General features: G+C 44.0%; 1 protein-coding gene across 1 annotated transcript in view; it reads left to right on the top strand.

Annotated features, from left to right (window-relative positions):
- Positions 1-21,123, top strand: part of LOC125945055 (venom allergen 5-like) — a 40,038-nt gene extending 18,915 nt beyond the window's left edge. Inside the window, exons 4-7 of the mRNA XM_049666612.1 lie at positions 2,872-3,047; positions 9,328-9,443; positions 18,512-18,605; positions 20,753-21,123. Of these exons, the coding sequence (XP_049522569.1) occupies positions 2,872-3,047; positions 9,328-9,443; positions 18,512-18,605; positions 20,753-20,923 (557 nt within the window). The 3' untranslated portion in view covers positions 20,924-21,123. The remainder of the gene's footprint in view (positions 1-2,871; positions 3,048-9,327; positions 9,444-18,511; positions 18,606-20,752) is intronic.
- The last annotated feature ends 1,222 nt before the right edge of the window (positions 21,124-22,345 follow it).

The raw sequence follows: 22,345 nt of genomic DNA, 5'->3' as shown, positions 1-22,345 counted from the left end.
CACCATCCGGGCAAGAGCCGCCGAGACTGCAGAGGAAACGGCAATCGCTCTTGCGATAACTTGCTCTGAAGTAACAGTAATCCTCATTGACTGCCAAGCAGCAGCTCGCAACTGTCAAAAAAGACGCATATCAGAAACCGCACTCAAGATACTTCGAAATCACATCGCACGCGCCCGCTCTCCGACACCCACATCAACTGGATTCCAGGTCATCAGGGCATGACAGGAAATGTGGCGCCACACGCTGGCACCCGGGAGCATACCAGCCGGGCTTTCCTGCCGTCCCAAACCAGGCCGGCCGCCAGCGTTGATGACATCGCCCTCAAATACTCGAAGCTTCTGCAACACTACCGACTCAGCAAAAGAATGTACGCTACACCACACAGGAACCTGAGCAAAGAGGAAGGAGTCATTCTTCGTTACCTACAGACACCTATGTACATGGAATAACAATGCACAGGCTCTATCCTACGCAGTGCTCGTGCACATGCCCCCACTGCGACGTCCCTGACACCCTGGACGGTATGTCTGGTCCAGGATTGCCCACTACATGACACTTCCAGAGACCCCACCTCACAAGCTTCCAAAGACGACTACAAACAAGGACGCCCCACGGAAGCACAAGAAGAGCACCCCAACTCCACGCACATCAAAACCACCACTGAAATTTCGGAGGCCAAGCTTTCCTCTGACGACCTGGACGACCAACGCAGTCTCGTCGCTCGGGCCAAGGAGGCAGCTCAAACCAGAGGGTACCTGGAATAAGGAATCCTGCCACCTAGGGTGAACAGGGTCCTGACTGAGATTACCGTTTGAGAAAATGAAAGTTTATTCCTTTCTCTCTCGCAAAGCTTCAATATGGGCGCAATAACAGTATTCTGCCACGTTTAATATAAATCACGATCAAGCCAAAGTTCGCACCATGGAGGGCATTGACAACAAAGTATTGTCAACGGCATGTGCTCTGCGCAAAAAAAGAAAACGACGAAAGGCGAATAAAATTGCAGCTGTACAGAAAGAATACTAATGTTAATTTAATGCGAAGCGTTCCTTTGCTCATCTCATGTACACGGCGTTATGAAGGTAGGTTCCTGTAAAGTATGTAGGTTCCTTTAAAAATGAATTCAGCTGTCCGATGGAGTAATCCAGCCTCGGCTCCCAACAAAGCAGCCCGGATGCTCTAACCACTAGGCCACGATTGCTTTTCTTTTTTGTTAAATTAGGTCATAATCGGACGCATATTTCTCTTGTGGCAACGCGTGAAATTCCTTCAGATGTCTGGCACGCGGTGAACGTCAGGCGCGCATGGTCCATTTTCCATTCTGCCACAGACTTGGGAAGAAAACGAGCGAGTTTTTCAAGCTTAGCAATGTAACAAACTTCGTACTGGGCGTTCCTACGCATAGCAATGAGTGTCTTATAAAAGTGAGAGCATGCCATTCATTCTGCACAGTTTCTAACGCTTTGAGGCGCTCTGTTAGACCGTAAAGCCTTCGAGATCGACCAAAGGCGTAACAAAACAGCCTACAACGTTTCTTTGCCGCACTACCCAAAATCAGCTGTCGTGACGGCCACGCTCGTGTCACACACAAGCGCAGACGCACAACTGCTTGACCTACAGAAGAAATTTGCTTCTTCTGGTGACGCTTCGCAAAACCCCCAATTATTCTATCAAGCCGGCGAAAAAAAAATATAGTTAAACAGCTTCGCATAACATTGATCGTTACACCTCGTGATTGCGCATCAACTTTAGTGATCAATAGCTCAGCAATTGTGTCTTCTCTCTTAGATATATTGGTAATAACCTGATATTTTGACCATTTTAACACGAAAGTGTTTTATGCCGGGGTCCACCAAGACTTCACTGACGTATTTCCGTCACGGAAATACGTCAGCTTACAATGTACACGAACATAATACAAAGAAAGAAACCAGAAGAAAAAGTTCCACAAACATGCAAAATCTGGAAATCGAACCCACAACCTCTCGGTCTGCGACGATAGATCGCCGAGCGTTTAACCCATTGCGCCACAAACGCATTTGCAGAGAGCTACACAGACGCGCCTTATATATCTAACACTCCTCCGTGTACCCGCGCTCTTGCTCGGGGCGGTGCCGCCGCCTACGAGCAGAAAAGAGAAGTACTGCATTATGACACTAACGCGCACCGACAGTGAACGCTTCGGTGGTCTCAGCACTACGACGCCTCGATGCCAGCATTCGAAGGGACGCTGGCATCAAGAAGCACTACCAACGCCAGGTGGCGTTCACCGTACTCAGCACAGCGGAGCGTGGCCTCCGCAATTAGCTCTGAAAATGTTTCTGAAGTTGATCGCGGAGGCTGCAATTACGACGCGCTGTACGCGCTGATTTGACTCGGTGACGATTCAGTTACATGCTTTGTCTTGCGCGTTGTATTAGTGTGTCAGTTACGTGCTTCGTCTTTCGCGTTGTGCTAGCGTGTGCAGCGTAGTGCAGCTTCCATATGCACGACGGTTGCTCATGGTCATCGACGTTGGTAGTCGTGATGGAGGAGACGTGCCACCAGGCGTCAGCGTGGGTGCATCAACGCCTAAGGGCGCTTTAGCCACAAAACACCAATAGACATTATATATCAATGTGCAATAAACATTACACTACTTCTGTGAAGACACGTTTCACTTTCGTGTTCTATACCGATTCCTATATAAGAGGGATCAACCACATTTTTTTTACGTTATCGAACAGCCTTTATATAAAGCAATCACAGTGGCAATCTGTAAGTTGGCTAAACGAACCTTGTGTTTCATTACGTGCCCGCTTTTGTGCGCACAGTTATTGCTAGTGCACGCCTTTTTTGAAATACCTGCGTTCTATGTGCGACCAACGCAGCAAACTTTCCCAAAGTGGGTCAGAACATCGCCTGGAATTACGAGTCGACGGACACTCCAGTTGTGGACAGCGCCGGTCGTGTGAAGGATTGGTTCGACGAATACAAGGACTTCACTCCGAGCAACGCTGATCCCTTCCGCCTCGGCTTTGGGCGTGTGGTTACTCATTTTACGCAGGTAGGTTTTTTTCTTTCCTGGCGAGTCAGCTGAATTGCTAGAAAATGTGTAATGATAAGAGCTGTTTATGATGAACATTTCGCACCGTAGCATAAGTCTTCGAGTGGAGCTCACTGGTACATCTTTCAGTTTACTGCGCTGGAATTTTTACAGTAACCATAAAACAAGACATGAACGAACACATGTGTTCGTCTGTGTCCAATTCTTATGGTATGTTGTTCAAATATCCTGCACAGTAGACCGAACAACGACGTTGTACAGTGTGACCCCGCCGATTCTATTCTACAAGCAGTGGCGGCCACAGTCCGCGAGCGTTCGAATAAAGAAATGTTCGCTTGATTGAATGCACAGCTGAAGGATTTCTACCTGACGCTTTCTTTTCTAACAAAATGTTATTCTCTAAATAATTTAGCTCGGCAACTAGCCAGCCGAATGAAATAAAACACGGTTACATGAAATATTGTCAAATCATTAATTATAGAATGAGTGGAATTAATTGACAGGAAGGCGGAAGGGTCGGCATGACATATAGAGGGCTCTGGCCTGCTACTCTGCACTGGGGACAGGGGTAGTACATTAAGCAGAGGCGAGTCATGCCGAATAGTTGTGGTATCTCTAAAGTCATGGCTGTAGTCCAATTGCATGTAAATAATGGTGGATGTGCGTTATAACCATGGCTGTGCTTTTTTATTTTTTTTGAACCGGCCACGGACTTAACAGTGTCATAAAATATGGCTCTGCTACAACAGTGGGATAGAAGAGACCAGTTGCCGCCGTCCTAGCGCTGATATAGGACCGATACTAAACAAGTGTGCAGAAGTTTGCGACACGTGACAGTGTTCACAAATCGACCAGTGTCACTGCAACCAGTGTGCTGCCTTTAGCGCTTGATGAACTTGGCTTCAAAGGCACTTTGGTGCACAATACTTGTTTCGTCAGTCCCACCGACGCAAACGCTTCTCGTGTTGACCTGTTTCGGTCCTGTGCTGAAAGGTACAATTGTGTATGACGCAACTAAGAAGGACGTTTGTGCCAGCTCGCGAGAAAGTACGTCATTTACAAGCATTGTTGAAGTCTATTTTTCTTTCAGCCTCGGCCTGGTGATTCTCAACCAGAAAATGCAGCCGATGATTGAAATGTGATTTTCTGGCCATTTTTGTGGCCAAAGAAGGAGGAGCTTTGTAATTTCCCAGAGTTCCGATATAATACGTGCGTCACTTCACGACGCATTGCATTGCTTGCAGAGCTGGCTGGTATCGCAGAATACCATAAGCATGTGAGGTAGCTATCCGGAACAAAAACAAACCGGCTCACGGCCAGCGAAATATTCTGCTTCAGTGGACAGTGGCCTATGGTCAGTGTAAATCTTTCAGCGAGGATGAGCTTCGGTATGACGGAAGCCGCTGTAAAGCCAGATGGCGTGGCTGATTCATTGGTATAGACGTTTGCTGTACTGTATTGCACTGTGAAATGTGAGACAGGGTAAGTTGCTGAAGGCCAAGGGGACCTGAAGTATGCGTCGAGTTCCAGGCATAAGCTACGGAAGTGTTCTGGGAATATTGTCGGGAGATTATCTTGAAAGTGGAATTATTTTACAGTCCGTGAAAACATGTAGCCAACGAGGGTGGTAGGGAGTGATCACAAGGCTTAGTGCGTGTGTGAGTTCAACAAACTGAGGTATCACTCATAGAGGCTCACAGCATATACATAAACAGGTAGGAGAAACTCAAGCTAGGTCCATTGGTTGATGGGTGCAAATGTTGACCTTGAATGTTCTCCAGCCTGCTCCGACAGTTAGGTTGCATACTTGAGAGCATCGGCATGGTGCACTGTATATAGACAACGAGTACTGTTTGGTGTAATCACAGTAGACAACATTCCAATAGAATCCATCTATAGTTCCTGAAATAATGGGAAATACTGTGAAGTAACCGGGTTTAGCTTTAACCTCGACGCGGTAATGCGTTTATACTACGATAGGCCACTATAGCTACACCAAGGAGTCTCTGATATGTTACAACAATTTGTTAGAACAAATTATTCTTGCTGCGGTAGGAATAATTGGAGACGGTGCAATTCATTTCGCGTAAATGAGATCGCGGCACATTTTGCCATTGGCAGTTCGAGTTTATGATGCCGCAGATACATGGCTACAGTTGTCACGCTGCATTGTAGTCGCGCAGACATTTAGGGGCGGGCAGCTCTGAATGCCCGTGGATGGTGTCTGCATTACGCTGATTCTCACCATGTCAGGGAGCTCATATGCAATCTGAGATCAGTGGCAATCAAATAATTCGGTGGCATGCGATCACCTAAATATTAAAACGTATCTGGGATCCCATATAGTAGCATGTTTTTGGAGGCACGCTTAATATCCCCGAAACATACCCCGCTAAGTGACATGGACTATTATTCTGTGAAGGAGCAGAGACCGAGTTGAGGACATCGTGAATGGAAGACTGGCTCTCAAAACCATTCATAAAATCGAAAAGAAAAACAATCATTGCCCTTGAGGAGGCAATCTCGACAATAGTATTCTCTCTCTCACTTTGTTGACATAGCTGCTTAAAGCAATTGTATTATGGGTCCTGTCACACCTTTTATATATTGTTGGGGCGTCCAAAATTGCTAATTCGGGATTTCTTACAACTAAAATAACAACATTCGCAACTGCCCAAATCATGACGCAAAAAATTTAAAATTTGCGAACAAGAGTCATAGAAAGCAATAAGTGCAAACACAGTTTATTTCAATTGACAATTCACATCGAACGTTATCCAGCACATCGAACTTGGTGAAATGGGTTCCCGCCATATCTTTTGTTTCACGTAAAGGCTTAGGCTGGACGGTCAACTCCGTAGAACTCACCCTGGATGGCTCGGCTCCAGCGGTGCAAGGGCAAGCACCAAACACAACATAACACTTTTACAAACAACAGTAACGTTTATTGGAAGTACAAGGTGCCACATGAATACCGTCTCGTAGTAACCGACACGCTTGCCAGGGTTGTACGGAGAACAAGGGCAGAAAACGACCAATGAGAGCAACAAGACATATAACTGAAGCTCTGCTTTAGTCATAAATGGCATACTTCTTCCCTACGCTGTCCGCGCAGCGACGCTTTTGTCGCCCTTGTCTTGCACTTTTGATCGATGTGACTGGTACGGGGTCCCGCGACCACCTCATGGCCTACGTTTGAGACATTCTCAAGCGTTATAATTCTTAGGAGTGTCGTGCCGTCAATGGGAAAGCTTTCCACACGGAAAGAGGCGTCCACTTTCCTTGCTTCCGCAACGCACGCAGGAGAGCGGCAAAATATGAAATTTCACAATTTGCCAACAACTCTTCATTGGATTAGACTACATAACGTTAGGGCGGTGTCCTGTTTGCAGAATGCAGGCATTTCCGGGAGATACTATTCCACACGTCAGCCTGATTCCCTTGGAAAACCGCAGAAAATGAAGTGGTTCTAACGTTTCGGAATATTTCCTATCTGCTCTCGAAAAGTTGCCAACAACATAAAACAACTTTCTTTCCCCCTGTTTGACGCGATCGCACCTGTGACTGGCACCTGTACGTACATTGCTCCGAAATTGTTAGTGATGCCTTTGTAATCACTAATGGTGAAGCATTTCAGCGCTTAGTGTCACTCGTACAGGTGCCCACGAAATAACTCGGAACGCCGGACCGGTGGCCTTTCGCCGGCGGAGCGCGCCGGTGAAAAAGTAGTGCCAGGGTCTGCGCATGCGCGGTCTCCCTAACAAGCTCGGCTCGCTCCCCAGTGCATCTAAATAGGTGTTGGCTTGCTCCAAAGAAAAATCGTTGGGTGACTTTTGGCTTTGTCACAGGCGGGCTGTGCGGATGCGGTCTCTAAAACGCTGTGTGCGCGCCTGTGCACGCGATGGAGCATAAGCTTTGCTGTGCGTGCGCGCTACTGGGCATCGGCGCCTTTTAAAGCGAAACGCTTAACTGGCTCATTAGTCGCGTAATGTGACCATCGTGGACAACACTTGCGGTAGCCAAAATCAGAAAGCGGCATACTACCCCTCTACCGTTCAATAAAGCATGTAAAAGTGAATTTAGCACCAAGTCGCTAAAAGTAATTAAGAGTAATTCATGAGTACCAATGACTAATTAAAAGTAGTTAGGGTAACTAACAAGAACAATACGCGGACATCATACGACACCTGAGAATACAACTGAGAATAATTACGATTATTTAAAAGTAGTTAAGGGCTGCGAACAGTAATAGAAACTACTTAGGATCAACTCGAGGCTCCATGTTAAGACTAGTCACGCCAAATTAAGACTAATTAAGAGTTTAAAAGAGCAGTTACCTACTAATTAGGAGCAATTAAAGACTCCGTAAGATCAAGTAAGAAAACAATAAATTGAATTACGACCAAATAGTAGTTATTAAATTAATTAACCTACATAAGGAAACAATCGCAAATGAAGTGACGTCAACACATTAAAGCTTTCGCCGTCAAAGTCATCTTAGCAATCGATATAAGACCCGAATGAACGTTTTTTTTTTTGTTAAACATTCAACTTACACAGCTGAACACCCCCTTGATTAGCAACGTATCACCAAACTGAACGAAAAATTGAATGTTCGCGCCAACCAACGCAGACACGCGATCATATGTTAGAGTACTCCCTACTAAAACTGCAACGAAGCAGCCACATTTCGTAACTAAATAGCGCACAATATATATGCTATGTTCATTGTGACTGCGAAGCATTGAAGAGACCTTTATTATAGTGCCACATGCATAAAATTAATTCCTGTGAATGAAATTGGCGTGTTGGAATACGCCGTCTGATGTCATTGTGAATTAAAGCTTTTATTACTACACGCAGTCATACTTGTTGAAGGAGCTGTCGTGTTCTGTCAAAGTCAAAGTGCTGTTCTTATTATCGAGTAGTAAATGTGGCTCGGAATAGAATTGCACAAGGACTAAAATAAATCGCGCAACACCATAATTCGGTTGAAAAAGGCGCTATACAGTGCTATTATAGGCGGGCCATGGCGCTCGCCCAGATGAAAGATAAGCTATGAATTCATAGTTTCTTCATTGATTCAGATATGCAAGACGTTAGGTATAATTAAAAGCTATAAACGCTCATGGATCCCATGCATGTAAGCTATCCAGAAAGCATGACTATCTTATAATGAATGCAGATTCCGACGAGAATACGCCACAAGGATTGCGCGTGCGTTTAGAGATTACGTTGCATAGCCCGTGAGCACGCTGTAGCCTACAACCCCCCCCCCCCCTCCCCCCCAGATGTGTTGTCGCAGCGCTAAGAGGGACCAACCGCAAGTTTTTTTGGCGCAAGGCAACGGCTATCTAGATGCACTAGGGAGCGAGGTTCGCTTGCTAGGGATGCCACGCACGCGCAGACCAAGGCTGTATTTTTCCGCGGCTGTGCTTCGCCGACGAGCGGCCACCGGTCTGGCGTTCCGAGTTATTTTGTGGGCACCTGTACATCCCAAGGCGTCCTATAATTACAAAGACCGTTTTTTGTAAAGGCCGTCTAGGATAGGCTTCACCGTATCTATGTTTTCGTCGTAATTTGATCACTGTCAAAGGTGTGAGCCCCCGGAAAATGTTGTGAGAAATGGGAATACTCGCTTTCAAATGGTTTTTTGTTGTCATCAAAAATTGATTAAACCAGGAGTAGTGTAACGTATACTATTCTATCCTGATTTTATTCCAACGTCCCTACGGCAAATTTATGCAAACGCCGACCCAAGCATAGGGCGCTGACCCACAGCTTTGCTTGAACTGCCCAATCAAACGCTCTCCTCATTTATACGAAGTCACTTTTGTTTGTTTGGAAAGCAGATAGCACTGTCGAGTTTGACAGGTTTTCTTATATAATCGGCTGACAAAAGCTGAGGAATACGCGGAAGTGGAGTTAGTTTAGGTGGGTCCGAGCCACCGCAGTGAAAGTAAACAACCAGATACGTCCCGGCGACTGGGATTGGCTCTCTTCCCCGCGTTTAGCTTGCGGCGAATGGTCGAAAATCGCGGCGGCGGGAAATGGCAGGTTAAAAATGCCGCTAAAACAGAACACCAAAAGGGCAGGCTAGCGAAGTGGGGGTTGGCCGTAACACTTTTCTCCAATCCTGGAGGGCTCGCAGCAAAATGGAATAGAAACAGATTAGAGACAGAAGTAGAAAACAGAACCGCACACGACGCACGTCACTTCAATACTCAAGCACTATAGGCTCTACAAAAACTAGTTTTTAAATGTTATTCCGTAACTGCAGGTCACATGGGCAGAAACACGGTACCTAGGCTGTGGTTACACGCACTACAAGCTTCACCAGGACCCCGAACCGAGCGTGCCGTTTAAAAAGCTCTTTGCCTGCAACTATGCACCAGGGTAGGTTATTTCTTCACTATATTTACTCGCGTATTTACTTTGGTTCAGATACGCTGCAATTTGCGGGAGGCTGTGATAAATGTTTAATGTAGCAATTATTGAATCTTCACTTTCTCTTCGGAAATTCAAGCAGCTTTATTTGCAGCTTGGGCTCCGGAAAATATTTACTGTCAATAAAGCTTTTGAAAAGGCATCAAAACTAGAATGGAATGATTGTGTCAATATCTAAGAGCCCAATAGTAACAGTAATAGTAAGTAAACACAACCGAAGATAGCAGTCACTTCTGTGGTATATAACTGAACAGTTCAAATCAAGATAACGAATCTTTAGACGCTCGTTGCTCCGGCAAGCTAGTGGAAAACGTAAGTAGGCAGAGGCTAAGCATGATATGTTTATTAAAGAATGGTTATGTGACGTAACAAAGCTTCAAGCACTTTACGCTGAGTGCCCCTTTCTTCTAATGTAAGGGAAGAAAATTTGTTTCCCTGTAAAGATTCATATGCAGTCATGAACTCAAACTAGGAACTAGACAGAAAGAGTGTTAGTTTTAGCATAGACAATAATGAGAACGACTGTTATTATTGCCGACAACAGAATAGTTATTTATGCGCGGTGAGATCATGCTGATAGGAAAACATATAGACTCGATCACTGTTTGTATTGACGAAGAGTAACTATTATTATTTTTTAGCGTGACTTATACTCTGAATCTACTTGATGTTAACCAGAGTTGCTGCAACAAAATGTCACTGATGGTGATCAGGTAAAGCTAGTGGTGTTTAAATGAATAAGTAAATTATGGGGTTTCACGTGCCAAAATCACGATTTTATTATGAGGCGCGCCGTTGTCAGGGGCTCCGGATTTATTTTGGCCACCTGGGTTTCTTTAACGTGCACCTTTCACCGCCATCGAAATGCGACCGCCGGGGCCGGGATTTGATGCCGCGACCTGTTGCTTAGCAGCGCAACACCATAGCCACTAAGCAACCACGGCGGGTAAAGGTGATTGTAGCCGGAGCTAGAGGGTAAAGCTGTCATGTTCAGTGTATGTAAGAAATTGAAGGTTAAGCTTTATTCCCTAGATTAAAGAACTCCAGAAGCTTAGAGCGCCAAAGTAAATCACTCCTTACTAATGTGGTTAAAAGCAGCGCTTGCAAAGCAACATTCTGTTTGATCAATTTGTGTAATTTATTTTAATTTAAGCAATACATGAAATTCGGAGTGTATGATTAAGCCATTGTTTTATTTTCTCAAATGCTTGCAATACGGATCATGAGGCATGCTCAGGTATGGTCATTTAGCGATCTTAATCCTAAATAAATCAGGGCAATAGTAAGCCCCGATACGGAACATACTTCGCTAGCTAATTTCATGCGAGCTGCGCTTACATATAGGTCCGGTAGAACGCACAACATAATCTCTGTAACAACAGTTCACTTAGCCCACTTTACCGTCGCTAAACCAGCTGCTCTGGCTACCCGTAGCTGATATATGCAAACGCGGCCCTTGATTACTATGCTGTGGCTCTTTTGATCGCTCTTTTTTAGAGCGATAGCTGGTATGGGCTCAGTTCTCTCGTTGTTTTGATGTCCGCAATTGCTACCGCTGGAGTCCCAAAAATCTTTCCGAGAGCATTGTAAAGAAAGAAGTATCTCTCAGTGTATCGCAAGCATCAGAACTTACGACCAACAGATTCGCAGTCCAAGATTTTTCATGTCAGCTACTGTGCCATTGCTAGAGCTGCGGAGCATACTGATATTGAAGAGTGCGAACGCGCCAGCAGCTACTATGATTTACTAACTAACACCACCTAGACTCTTCAGGCCTCCGCACTGCCCGCGTGACGTCACATACCTGTTCCGATAGAGGTAGCTGCCACCGGTGGAGCACCATTTATTTTTTTGTACGTTGCGGCTATACTGTATTTAGGAACGGAATGAATCTTTGCAACAGTTGCTATTAAAATTGTTCAGAAATTTTCATCACTGGCATCATCAGCATATTTTTATGTCCACTGCAGCACGAAGGCCTATCCCAGCGATTTCCAATTACCCATGCCTTGCGCTATAGCAGATTACAACTTGCGCCTGGAACTTTCCTCATTTCATCACTCCACCTAATTTTCGGCCATCCTTGACTGCGCTTTTCTTCCTTTGGCGCAAATTTGGTAACTCTATTGGTCCACTGGTGGTCTTCCCTAGGCATTACATCGCCTGCCTAGCTCATTTTTTTCTCTTAATGGTAACTAAATTATCGGTGTTTGCTCTCTGATCTACACCGCTCTCTTCCTGTCTGTTAACTTTATGCCTAGCATTTTTCATTCCATCGCTCTTCGCGGTCCTCAAATTGATCTCTAGCTTCGTTGTTAACCTCCAACATCTGCCCCATATGTTAGCACCTGTAGAATGCAATGATTGTGCACCGTTATTTTCTCCGACAGTGGTAAGTTCACAGTCAGGATTTAGCAATGCCTGCCTTATGCACTCCAACCCACTTTTATTCTCGTGTAAATTTCCTTCTCATGATAAGGGTCCCCTGTGAATAATTGACCTGCATAAACGTACACCTGTACATACTCTAGAGGCTGACTGGCGATCCTGAATTATTGTCCCTTGTCAGGCTATGGAACATTATCTTTGTCTTTTGCATAATAATGTGCAGCCCTCCCCTTATACTTTCTCGGTTAACGTCCTGAATCATTTGTTGTAAGGCGACCCCGGTGTTTCTGAACAGGACAATGTCTTCTGCAACCGAAGGTTGCTGAGGTAGTCGCTGTTGATCCTCACTCCTAAGACTTCCCAGTCTAATCGCTTGAATACTTCGTCTAAGCATGCAGTGAACAGCATTGGAGAGATTGTGTCCCTCTGCCGGATGCCCTTTCTTGATCGGTCTTTTTCTAGTTTCCTTGGGAAGAAGCTACGTCGCTGTGGAATCTTTGTAGATATTTCGCAAGATATTCACGCATGCCTCCTGTACTCCTTGATTAATCAATGCCTTCATGACTGCTGGTATCTCAACTCAATGAAATGTCTTTTTATAATCTATGAAAGTCACCTAGAGGTGTTGATTGCACTCCGCAGATTTATCAGTTACCTGTTTGATGACATGAACGTGATCCATTGTAGAATATCCCTTCCTGAAGTCGGCCTGTTATCTTGGTTAATTCAAGTCAACTGTTGCCCTCATTGTATTGAAAATGATCTTTGCCAATATTTTATACAATACTGAAAGCAAGCTAATGGGCCGATAGTTCAATTCTTTAATTCGTTCCTTCTTATGGATTAGTATAGTGTTGGCATTCTTCCAGCTGTCTGGTTCACTTGAAATCGTGAGGCATGGCGCAAAAAAGGGCCACAAGCTATTCAAGCATAATATCTCCTCCATATTTTATTAAATCAGCCTGCTATTCTGTCTTCTCCTACCGCTTGTCCCCAGGAGATGTCTCGCAAGGCTCTTCTAACTTGATCGCTGGTTATAAAACGATCATCTGTACAGTATTCATCACAACTTCCAATGAAGGTTGCGTGGCTGCTCCAGGTACTGTGCAGGTCAGTATAAAATTATTCGGCTGCTTTTACTGTTCAATCAAAATTGCTGATGGCATTCTTTGAGTGTATGCATCTTGCCCTGTCCTATGCCAAGTTTTCATGTCACTGATTTTATACTATGGCCATTTTTTACTGTTTCCGCAATGCCTCCGACGTTATAATTTGGAACATCGCTTACTTTCTTCTTGTTGAGCAGCTTTGACAGTTCGGCGAATTCTTCCTGCTCTCTTGAGTTGGGCACTTTCATGGCTTTGACGTTTATTTATTAGGTCCTGTGTTACTTGGGAGAGCTTTGCCTGGATGCCTTACCTCCCACTTCAATTGTTGCTTTTGAAATCAGCCTAGCTATAGCTTCCTTCATTACCTCTATGTTATCTTCATCTTCCGGTTCTAAAGCGTTATATTTGTTAGCGAACAACAGCATGAATTCGTCTGCTTTTTCCCTTACCGCGTCAACCTTGGCGTGCTTCTATGGAAATTTTTCTCTTTCTCTGTTCAAATTGAGAGCAATGCTAGACCTCACTAACCTATGATCACTGCCCTTTACCCTACCAAACAATCCTGCACTATGCTGGAATGGGCACAGAGCATGAAGCATATTTCATTTCTTCTTCCTACATTAGGGTTTTTCCAGGTGCACTTTCTAGCTGTTAATGCGCTTCCTGAAGAAGATATTCATTATTCAGAGTCGTTTTATTTCCGCGAATTCTACCACCAGCTGTCCTCTGCTATTCGTAGGACCGATGCTGTAGTTGCGAATTGCGTGTTCTTCAGCCTGCTTGTTATCCACATTTGCGTTGAAGTCGCCCATGAGTACAGTACACTGTTTGTACCTTTCTCATTGCTTATTCAACATCTTCATCAGACTGTGCTATTTTTTCATCGCGACTGCAGATTAAAACGTAGGCTTGTACTACCTGTAATTTATATCTCGTATTTAGCTTTAGTACGATGTCTGCTATGCTGCAGAAGAAATCTATTTTGTTCGCTATGTCCTTATGAATAAGAAATCCTACACCATTTTCTTTTTTGCCAACAACTTTAAAAGCTGAAAATAAAACGCAAAGCAGACTTTGTATAGGAAGAGCATCAAGTATGGTCGCACACGCATGTACTGAAGAAAGTTACTGTCAAGCATAGATTAGAATAACCGCAAGAAAAGAAAATTTAATGTTTGTTTATAAAGAATAGGTTAGGTAGTTGATCATGTGACCTATCACACACACTCGCTTATTACAGAAGTGTACATATTTGAGCTAGCTGGTACATCGTTAGAATGATTAAACTAGCGCGAAACCTACAGTACGGAAAGAAAACACGCACAACACGTATGCTAACCTACGACTGACACTACTAGGAAACCCTTCGCTCCCGTATGTTAGTGCTCCTGTTGTCAATGTATTCTTTCCGTGCAGTGTGGTTCGATCGTGCTAGTTTAACCATTTTCATTATTTATTGGTTCACAATCACTTATTAACAATCTACCTTCAAGACAAAAAAATATGCACACATGTAACAGACTTGGTTCCTGTTACGTTGTTGTTTCCCAATCACTTGCAAACACGTATTTACATAGGAAAGAAACGCACGGACATACGAAGAAATATGTCCTCACATAACTAATGTTAGCGTAATAAGCTTTTATGGAAGCAATATGGAGGCATTAAAATGTCTAGGGGGTGTTGGGCTAATTTCCGCTCAATAACTGTGTACTAGCTGGATAGAGCTGACATCCACACCTCTTTGTGTTCCAGCACAATCGCCTTCCCAGATGTGGAAGCGGTCCTCAATTAAGTATTAGGGGCGAAGCAGCTTAGGGCCGAGCCTTGTCCCCCCCTCGTCGTCGTCGTCCGTAGCTGTGATTTGCATGGAGTCCGCTAGGGGCGCTGCGGTGCACAAGGGCGTTCGTTCCGGGCGCGCGCTTTCTCTCTTCAGCCATGGATGATAACGGTCGCTTCTGATAACGGCGCGCCCGCTATGGATTAAAAGGCGAGAAAGAGGCGGCTCAACTGCAAGCGGAGTCAAGGGCTTGCAAAGCTGCTGCAGCACGGCGACGCAGACAACAAGCGGACCCGGATTCTAGGGCGCGGGAAGCTGCAGCAAAACGGCAACGCCGGCAAGCGGACCCGGAGCTGAGGGCTCGCCAAGCTCGCGCTTCAACCGAGCATCGGCGCCGCCAACTTTTCGTAGAGAACGCTTCCGGCGTTTTGCCGCCACTTCCTGCGCTCTCGCCGCCTCTGGGACCGCTTGCCGGCGTCGGGGGGTTCACGGTTAACCGAATGATCCCCTGGTGCTTCGCCCACTCATCATCATTCACTTCGTGGATACGTGGTGTTTTTTTTTTCTGCTACACGTAGTGCAAATGATTCACCGTGTCTGCTTTGTCATCATGCGTCTTCTTCTTGCGCCCGGCTTCTCGTTATTAGTGGATAGCATTGACGTCGTCTTGTTATTTCCCCAAGATTAACGTGTGGCGTAATACTTGAGTAGCCCAAATGTAGATTTTAGAAAAGCTAAATGAATACACCAGTAAGAATTGTACGGGTTGCTTTAGTAGAGAAAAGTTGCTAATTCCGGGTAGGTGAGATGACGAACAAAAGCTGACTCTTTCCAGTTCACTACCGGGAAGTGTCACAAACGAATGTAACTCACACTTCTTTTGCTTCTCGAAGAGATATTTCGAACTCGGACCTGAGAATGTTCATTACGACAAAAACCGCACGGAATAGTCTAAGGCTTACTGGGGATTGTATTTCACCAGCTATCAGCGTGCCATACTTCGCGTTGTCGGTGATAAAAAAATTATTCGTTTTTGAGTCTTTATATATTTTATACTGTGGATTATGAAAATACACAGCAGGTAACGTAGGTCAGGCCACTAATCAGCAGGTCAAGTTAAATTACTCTTGGTAACTGAAGTCATGCCAAGAGAGAAATATTGCAGCATGAATCTCCTTTGTCAAGCGTGATGGGAAGTTCGAAGCACATGAAGGTCGTTTTGAACTACAGGATTATTTCAAAGAGCACTTACAATACCTGCTCTTTTACAACCACCATTTGCTCTCTGCGAACACATCAGTTAACTCGTACCCAAGGACGGCGATAGTTTTGAGTATATTCAACAGTTTTGAAATTGCGCATTTGCTTTGTTATTTGCTCTGCAAGCGATTCACTAGCACAAGATGCTCTTTCGCCGAAAGTCGAAGCACTATCAGCAATATCAAAGTATGAAATCATTACAGCAGGTATGGCTTGTATGTTTAGGGGCGTATAAAAGCAGTACAGATTCGTTTGCTAGTTTTACAAGAGTGGTGCTGCACACTCAAGAAAGCACGCAACTGAGCTCACGTGATCACCTCGAGCACTTGCCACTCACAAAGCTTCCATGGTGGGGAGCGCCGGCAGAGCGCCAGATGCTCTTCACACTATGTAAACTTCGTGGCGCCTCAGAAATCCCGAATCTAACGTGACCTCCAACGGTGCGCAGTAACACAGCGCAACCCATGAACCTTCTCTACTCCTGCACGCCCTTGGACCCTGGGAAGACTACATGACTTCCAGCAAGCCGTTAGGAGCTGCGCCGCGTAGCCTAAATGATAGCCGAATCAAGCGCCATTCCTATTCTTAACACTGTCATGCTCACAGAAAGCCCAGGCGCTGGGTCGAGGGGACAGTTGTAAGTGCAGCATTCTACTGTTAATTTCTTATTCTTCTTCTCGCATCTCTAATTGCTAGAACTGTCGACTGCACTTAAACCATTGCACACAGGACAGCGCAGTGACAGCGGTGACTCTAAAAGGCAGCCCGAGTGTGTGTATAATTCTTAACGCAATAAACTTGCCGAGCTCCACTCGACAAGCAATTAGCTCAATCTCGTTTCGCGCCTTAAGTAAACATCACAAGGAGTACATTTCATGAATTAGACGAAATCAAGTTGTCATGCTGCTTAATATTCATGCTTGCACTTCCGTTAAAAATGTACTTTATGACAACCTACACTTTTCATTGTAACCTTCGCTGCAATGGCTTTACATATACGGATAAAGTTGCTTTTGAAATACGTTAAAGCGGACGCGCGGTCCTCTCGTACAATATAAAATAGCGGGCCCCAAATGAGCATGCGCAGGACACGATAGAAAACTTAGCCAGTTACGATCACAGGCCAATGTTTGCAGTTTCAATTAAGCCCGCTTTTCACGGCTTTCATAGATAGTTAAAATATTATGGCGCTGAAGGAGCGCGTTTCCAGCCGTATTCGCCCTTAGTATTAGTAGTTTTGTGCAATAAAATAAAGTGTTGCGTATTGCTTCTATGAAAATGATCCTATTAAAAGCAACTACATTTTAAGCTGTTTTGTCTCTGGTTATTAGATACGTCGTTGTGACAATGCTAGACCATGCAATAGTCGTAACCACTTGAAAGAAGGTGTTCTTGTTTTTTACTGTGCAAAGCAGAGCCACAGTACTTAACTGTGGGCGTCTAGAACACACGTATTGTTGGTCCAGTGCGACTTTTTGCGTATGAGTCTCCGCAAACAGCTAATACTCCATGCTGAAACTACGTACTAGTTCCAGGCTTATTGAATAAAATTGTTGGCTTGTTGAGCACTGTATCATTTTCAAATCATCATTTTTGTGAAAATCTCATTTTATTTTATTGCTGAATACCTGACTTAAGTATGCGTTATTTTTACCAGCCATTTATGTGGTGAGAATCTGCAATACAATTTTTGAATAGCAATTAGGAGGTGGCCGAAACTGTTGAAGAGCACGCACGTTATTACTTCCTGAGGGCATTTATTTGTGTGATTAAGAGCTAGGTGACATACATCAAAAACGGAATGGAAACCTTGTTTTGATTCGCATGTCCGTATGCCGTTCCATTGGGTTTGCTAATGAAGCCCATCGTTATTACTGGTGACAGCTTTCTCTTATTCCTTTACAGTATAACGTATGCAGTTAGTCCAAAGTGTCTATTGCTGAGTTGAGGGTATAAGGTGTCGTGCTATTCTTTGGTCTTCGAAAATAAAATGCGGCAATCCTAATAATAGCATGGACCACTTTCAGAAATGCGAACAAAATGTTTGGCAGATTGTTTTACAAGAACATTATAAAAAGATTATGCGGGTCCTCGTAGGATAGAATTTCTTAGAATAAAATAAGCGACAGATCATTACTCTCGGAATCAACTATGAATAGAATGATTCTTCTCACCATAACTTACCATTTTATGTGGTGATTTCACTTGGCAGCCGCATAGGCTTGTTAGCCAAGAATTGATGGTCTTTCTGAGAAACGCGGTCAGTTCGTAGCGATAAATTTCGGCAGACGCTGATTGTACCACATCACATGCCCATAATGTCTTGTCAACTAGACGTAACCAGGCATGACAAGGTTCACTATAAAATTTGGATACCGAGCCTGGATTACTAACACCGCAGGTGTCCTGCGCTGCGCTATAGTGGATATCGTTAGCTCTTCGTGACCATTGTTGTCGCTATTTTACTCGTTCCCTTACAGTGGAAACATTATTGGTACATCCATGTACAAGAAAGGGCCAGTTTGCAGCGCATGCCCAGATGGAACAACCTGTGATACTGCCAATGGCCTGTGCGTAAGTCTAACTCAAATCACAAGCTACAAATTTGGGCCAAACGGCAGCTATCTCTGCCTTTGCGCAAATAGGCGTATATATATATATATATATATATATATATATATATATATACCAAAGACGTGTCCAAAACGCTTTAAATAAACTTTAACATCAGGAATTGTTGGCAGTCACAAGGTATTTTCATTAACAATACACCAATATTGCAGTCATGTTTTCGTAAAAAACAAGACATGACAGTTACATATTTATTTTGTCTGAGGCCATTGCCGGCCACTCACTCTGCAATTTTGCATGCGTGCGCATTTATTAAGGCGGAAGCCTTATATGTCTCATCGTTCAGTCGACATTCAAAGTCTTTGAGCGAAAACACTTCGACTACACGCAAGATACAAAAGTCACGTGGCCACAGAGACGCGCTCGTGCCACTGTTCGCGCGTTCGTCGTCTTCTTCCACAACTGGTTCCAATGCCGCTCATCGTGTCAGCGTTCCCATATTGCCCCTCCCTCTGTGAACGCGCTTACGGCACGGGCCCAATGCCAGTCAGTGCGGTGATTTCGATGAGTTCTATCGTGCGCTCCGATGGACGAACCATTCGACTTCGACATCTCAGTCAGTATATCTACGCCGAGCCCCTTTGAACATCCACGCAAGTACGCGAACGAGTCTCGTGATGCGAGAAGTGATATAAGGGAACGTGAAAACAATACCATTACCTTTCGTAAAACGAGTCCTCATCGGGAAGAGGTCGCGATGCTTTCGCATTAATCCACGTAGGGGTACCTAAGTGCCCTTGAATTTTTTTACGTTTACTACGTGGGAATTTTCTCAGTCTTTTTGTTTTGCCCGTGAGCGTATTGTGTACTTTCTCCACGCTCTTGCGAACGCTAATAAAAATACTATAAAGCCCGTGGTTCCCTTGAATCGCTTTGTATGCTGATTTCGTGTCTGATACCCACGCCTAGAAATTCCGCACTCATTTCACAGTTTGATGCTTTCTACACCGACGCGACCTATCCAAAATTGAGCGAACTATTATAAGAACCGGTGGCACACAGGTATAAATGCAACGGGGCGAGAAGGGCCGTAGAATGGTCGCGATCCACTCATGGCGTGTCTCATTGTGTCAAAAAATAATGCCAGAATAAAAAAAAAACATAATGGACATTATCTTTCTGGCAATGGGTAAGATTGGTAGTGCTTGTTCGCTCGTTCAAAGGCACCTAAACAGAAAATAATGATTGCACAAATGGACCGTCAAATTAAACACTGCGATTTCTCTCATGCATTGTCGTTGGAGAAGGATTCTCCCACCTACATGTGAAAAACTATATGAAGACAAGAGTGACCGACATTTAAACATCACACTTCCAGAGAACCGCAGTTCGTCAGAAGGTTTCCCGAATTCTCATCCTTTGCTGCATTCCTGTCATTGTGGCTGTAAGCCTGTTTGGGAAGGCACGTGTGCTCTTTTACTTCATGAGCACCAGTTATTTAGGGAGACGAATATATAATGACATTGTATATCGCCTTTGTTTGAATCCAGAAAAAAGTCACGAGAAACCTAAGGTATTGTGTTTACTTATGCTAAAACTGTAAACAATAAAAGTGACAATATTAATTGGAAAAGCTATACCGAGAACGGCAAGTAAATGAACTGACTGACATTTAGAGGTCATGAAGCATAAAAACAGCCTGTTGTGCTTTCTGATTTATTCTCTTATGTCACTGGAGCTATTTGTATCCCATAATATTTATTGTTTTTGCTATCGTTGCTTTAAATAAACTGTCGAGTCGCAAGGTACCTTCTATATACTTGCCCCCTTATAAAACTTCCGATATGTAAGAATAGGTGTACTAGCTATGAACAACTGGGCGTGTATATCCTGATCCGTAAACGTGTGTGTGTGTATTGAATAATAATTTCATGCGTCTTCGCGACACCTTCAAGGAACAGTTATAAAAGGTTCGAAACTACGGTTTGCAATGTTTCTGATGAAGCAAGTCTCCACATCGGCACATGTATGCATCCATTTCTATTAGTCAATTTAAGTGATTACACTCCGGTATCCTGGATTCATATTTCTTTGAAAATGTTTGAGGGTATAGTGTGTCAATAAACAACACAATCATTTTTTTCCTGCAGCACATACCTGGAGATTCGGACGGCCTTGGCGAATCGGGCAGCAGTACCGGCGCCGCTACATCGTGGGCGATACTGCCGTTCGTCATCCTGGGCCTCATTGCTGCCGCAGTTGTTGGCACTGGATTTCTTTACTTGCGGTCGACCACTGCCGCTTCAGCTGTCTCTAGCTGAGAGCCGTGCCGAATGCAGAGTCATTGGAAGAGGCAAGAACATAGCGAGCAGCTGATACATTTGGAATTAGGCGGCGTATGCGGCTTCTGCGAACTTTCTTTCGCGTTCTGCATTCAATTTATTGTAACTATTCCGCTTCGAAACCATAGCGCTTGATTGTCACATGTCTGCAAATAAAACAAATGTGCTACGCTTTGCTTGCAGCTGCTATAATCACGCTGGTGTTCTATGCCCCTCAAACATGTGCAGGCTTTAGCTGCAAGCGCGGATTTTGTGCGCACACCTTGCGTCAAAGGAAAAATCATTTTGAACATTTTTTGTCATCTCGAGTAAACCATTAATTTGAAGCGGTGCAGCTCATCAACTTCAAAAAGTCAACGCATTTCAAAATTATTGGTACCGGGTTTATTTGATACTTCTGGCGTTCAATTTCATGATAGGTGTACTTTGTGACAATAATACCAAGCAGAAATTTTAATATTCCATCGCTACAAATATCTTCACTGTGCATTAAGTCTAGCGGCCTATTTCCTTACTGGCCTTCATCATACCGCGCTGTTAGTCATGACCATCATAACAAACGAAATGTGAAAGAGAAAGTCTGTCTACTCGACGTTGTGCAATTTCACTATGTTCAAATGGTTCGCCGTCCTGTATTATATGAAGACAAAGTAAAGGCGTAGCAAATAGCTGCTTTCGAAATTATTGTCCTTTCACTAAACATTGAGAAATTAACTAATGTACGATGACTGCAATTTGAGTCTAGTTGACTCCATTAGTAAACCAATAGACTCCCGATGTATACTAGCAGGATTTTTTATCTTCTTTACAAATGCGTTTGAGTCTTTAAATCATGAAAACCTTGAATGCAAATTATGTCGATAAAGAATTACTGATACAATTTTAGCACATATCCAGAGTCATTTGAAATATATAGCGCAAAAATTACACACGCGTAGTAAAATATTATTGTCAATAAACCCCCAGGTTGCAGTCTTTGTATGTCGATGGGGTGTCTCTTCACCTAGCAAATGCTATTGCGATTCTTTGCATGTACGACACTACCATATATTATTATATATAGCAATCCTAGCTCCCTAGTTTGCAGCAATAATGGCTAACTGCAAAATTGATCTTACTGGTGCGCGATTAATGGCACCCCACGTACTTTTACGAAAACGCTGTTCATTCATTTTATCTGCGCGAAGGCAAACATCAATGAATAATGACGTAATGTACAACTGTTCAATAAAGCACTCCTATAATCCAAGATTTCAAAGCACCATAGTTACAGATTCTTACCAAAAGTTAACTTCGCATGCGCACCATGTTGAGCAAGAAGCATATCATGACTTATAGGTTCTTTCTAACTGCAGCATTACTTTTTTCCCCACAACTCATCAATCATTATTAAGCATTTAC

This window comes from Dermacentor silvarum, chromosome 4, assembly GCF_013339745.2.
Source record: "Dermacentor silvarum isolate Dsil-2018 chromosome 4, BIME_Dsil_1.4, whole genome shotgun sequence".
In the NCBI taxonomy this organism is placed as follows: Eukaryota; Metazoa; Arthropoda; class Arachnida; order Ixodida; family Ixodidae; genus Dermacentor; species Dermacentor silvarum.
Note: the sequence above shows the minus strand (reverse complement) of the source record. Positions and strands in the feature narration are given on the sequence as shown.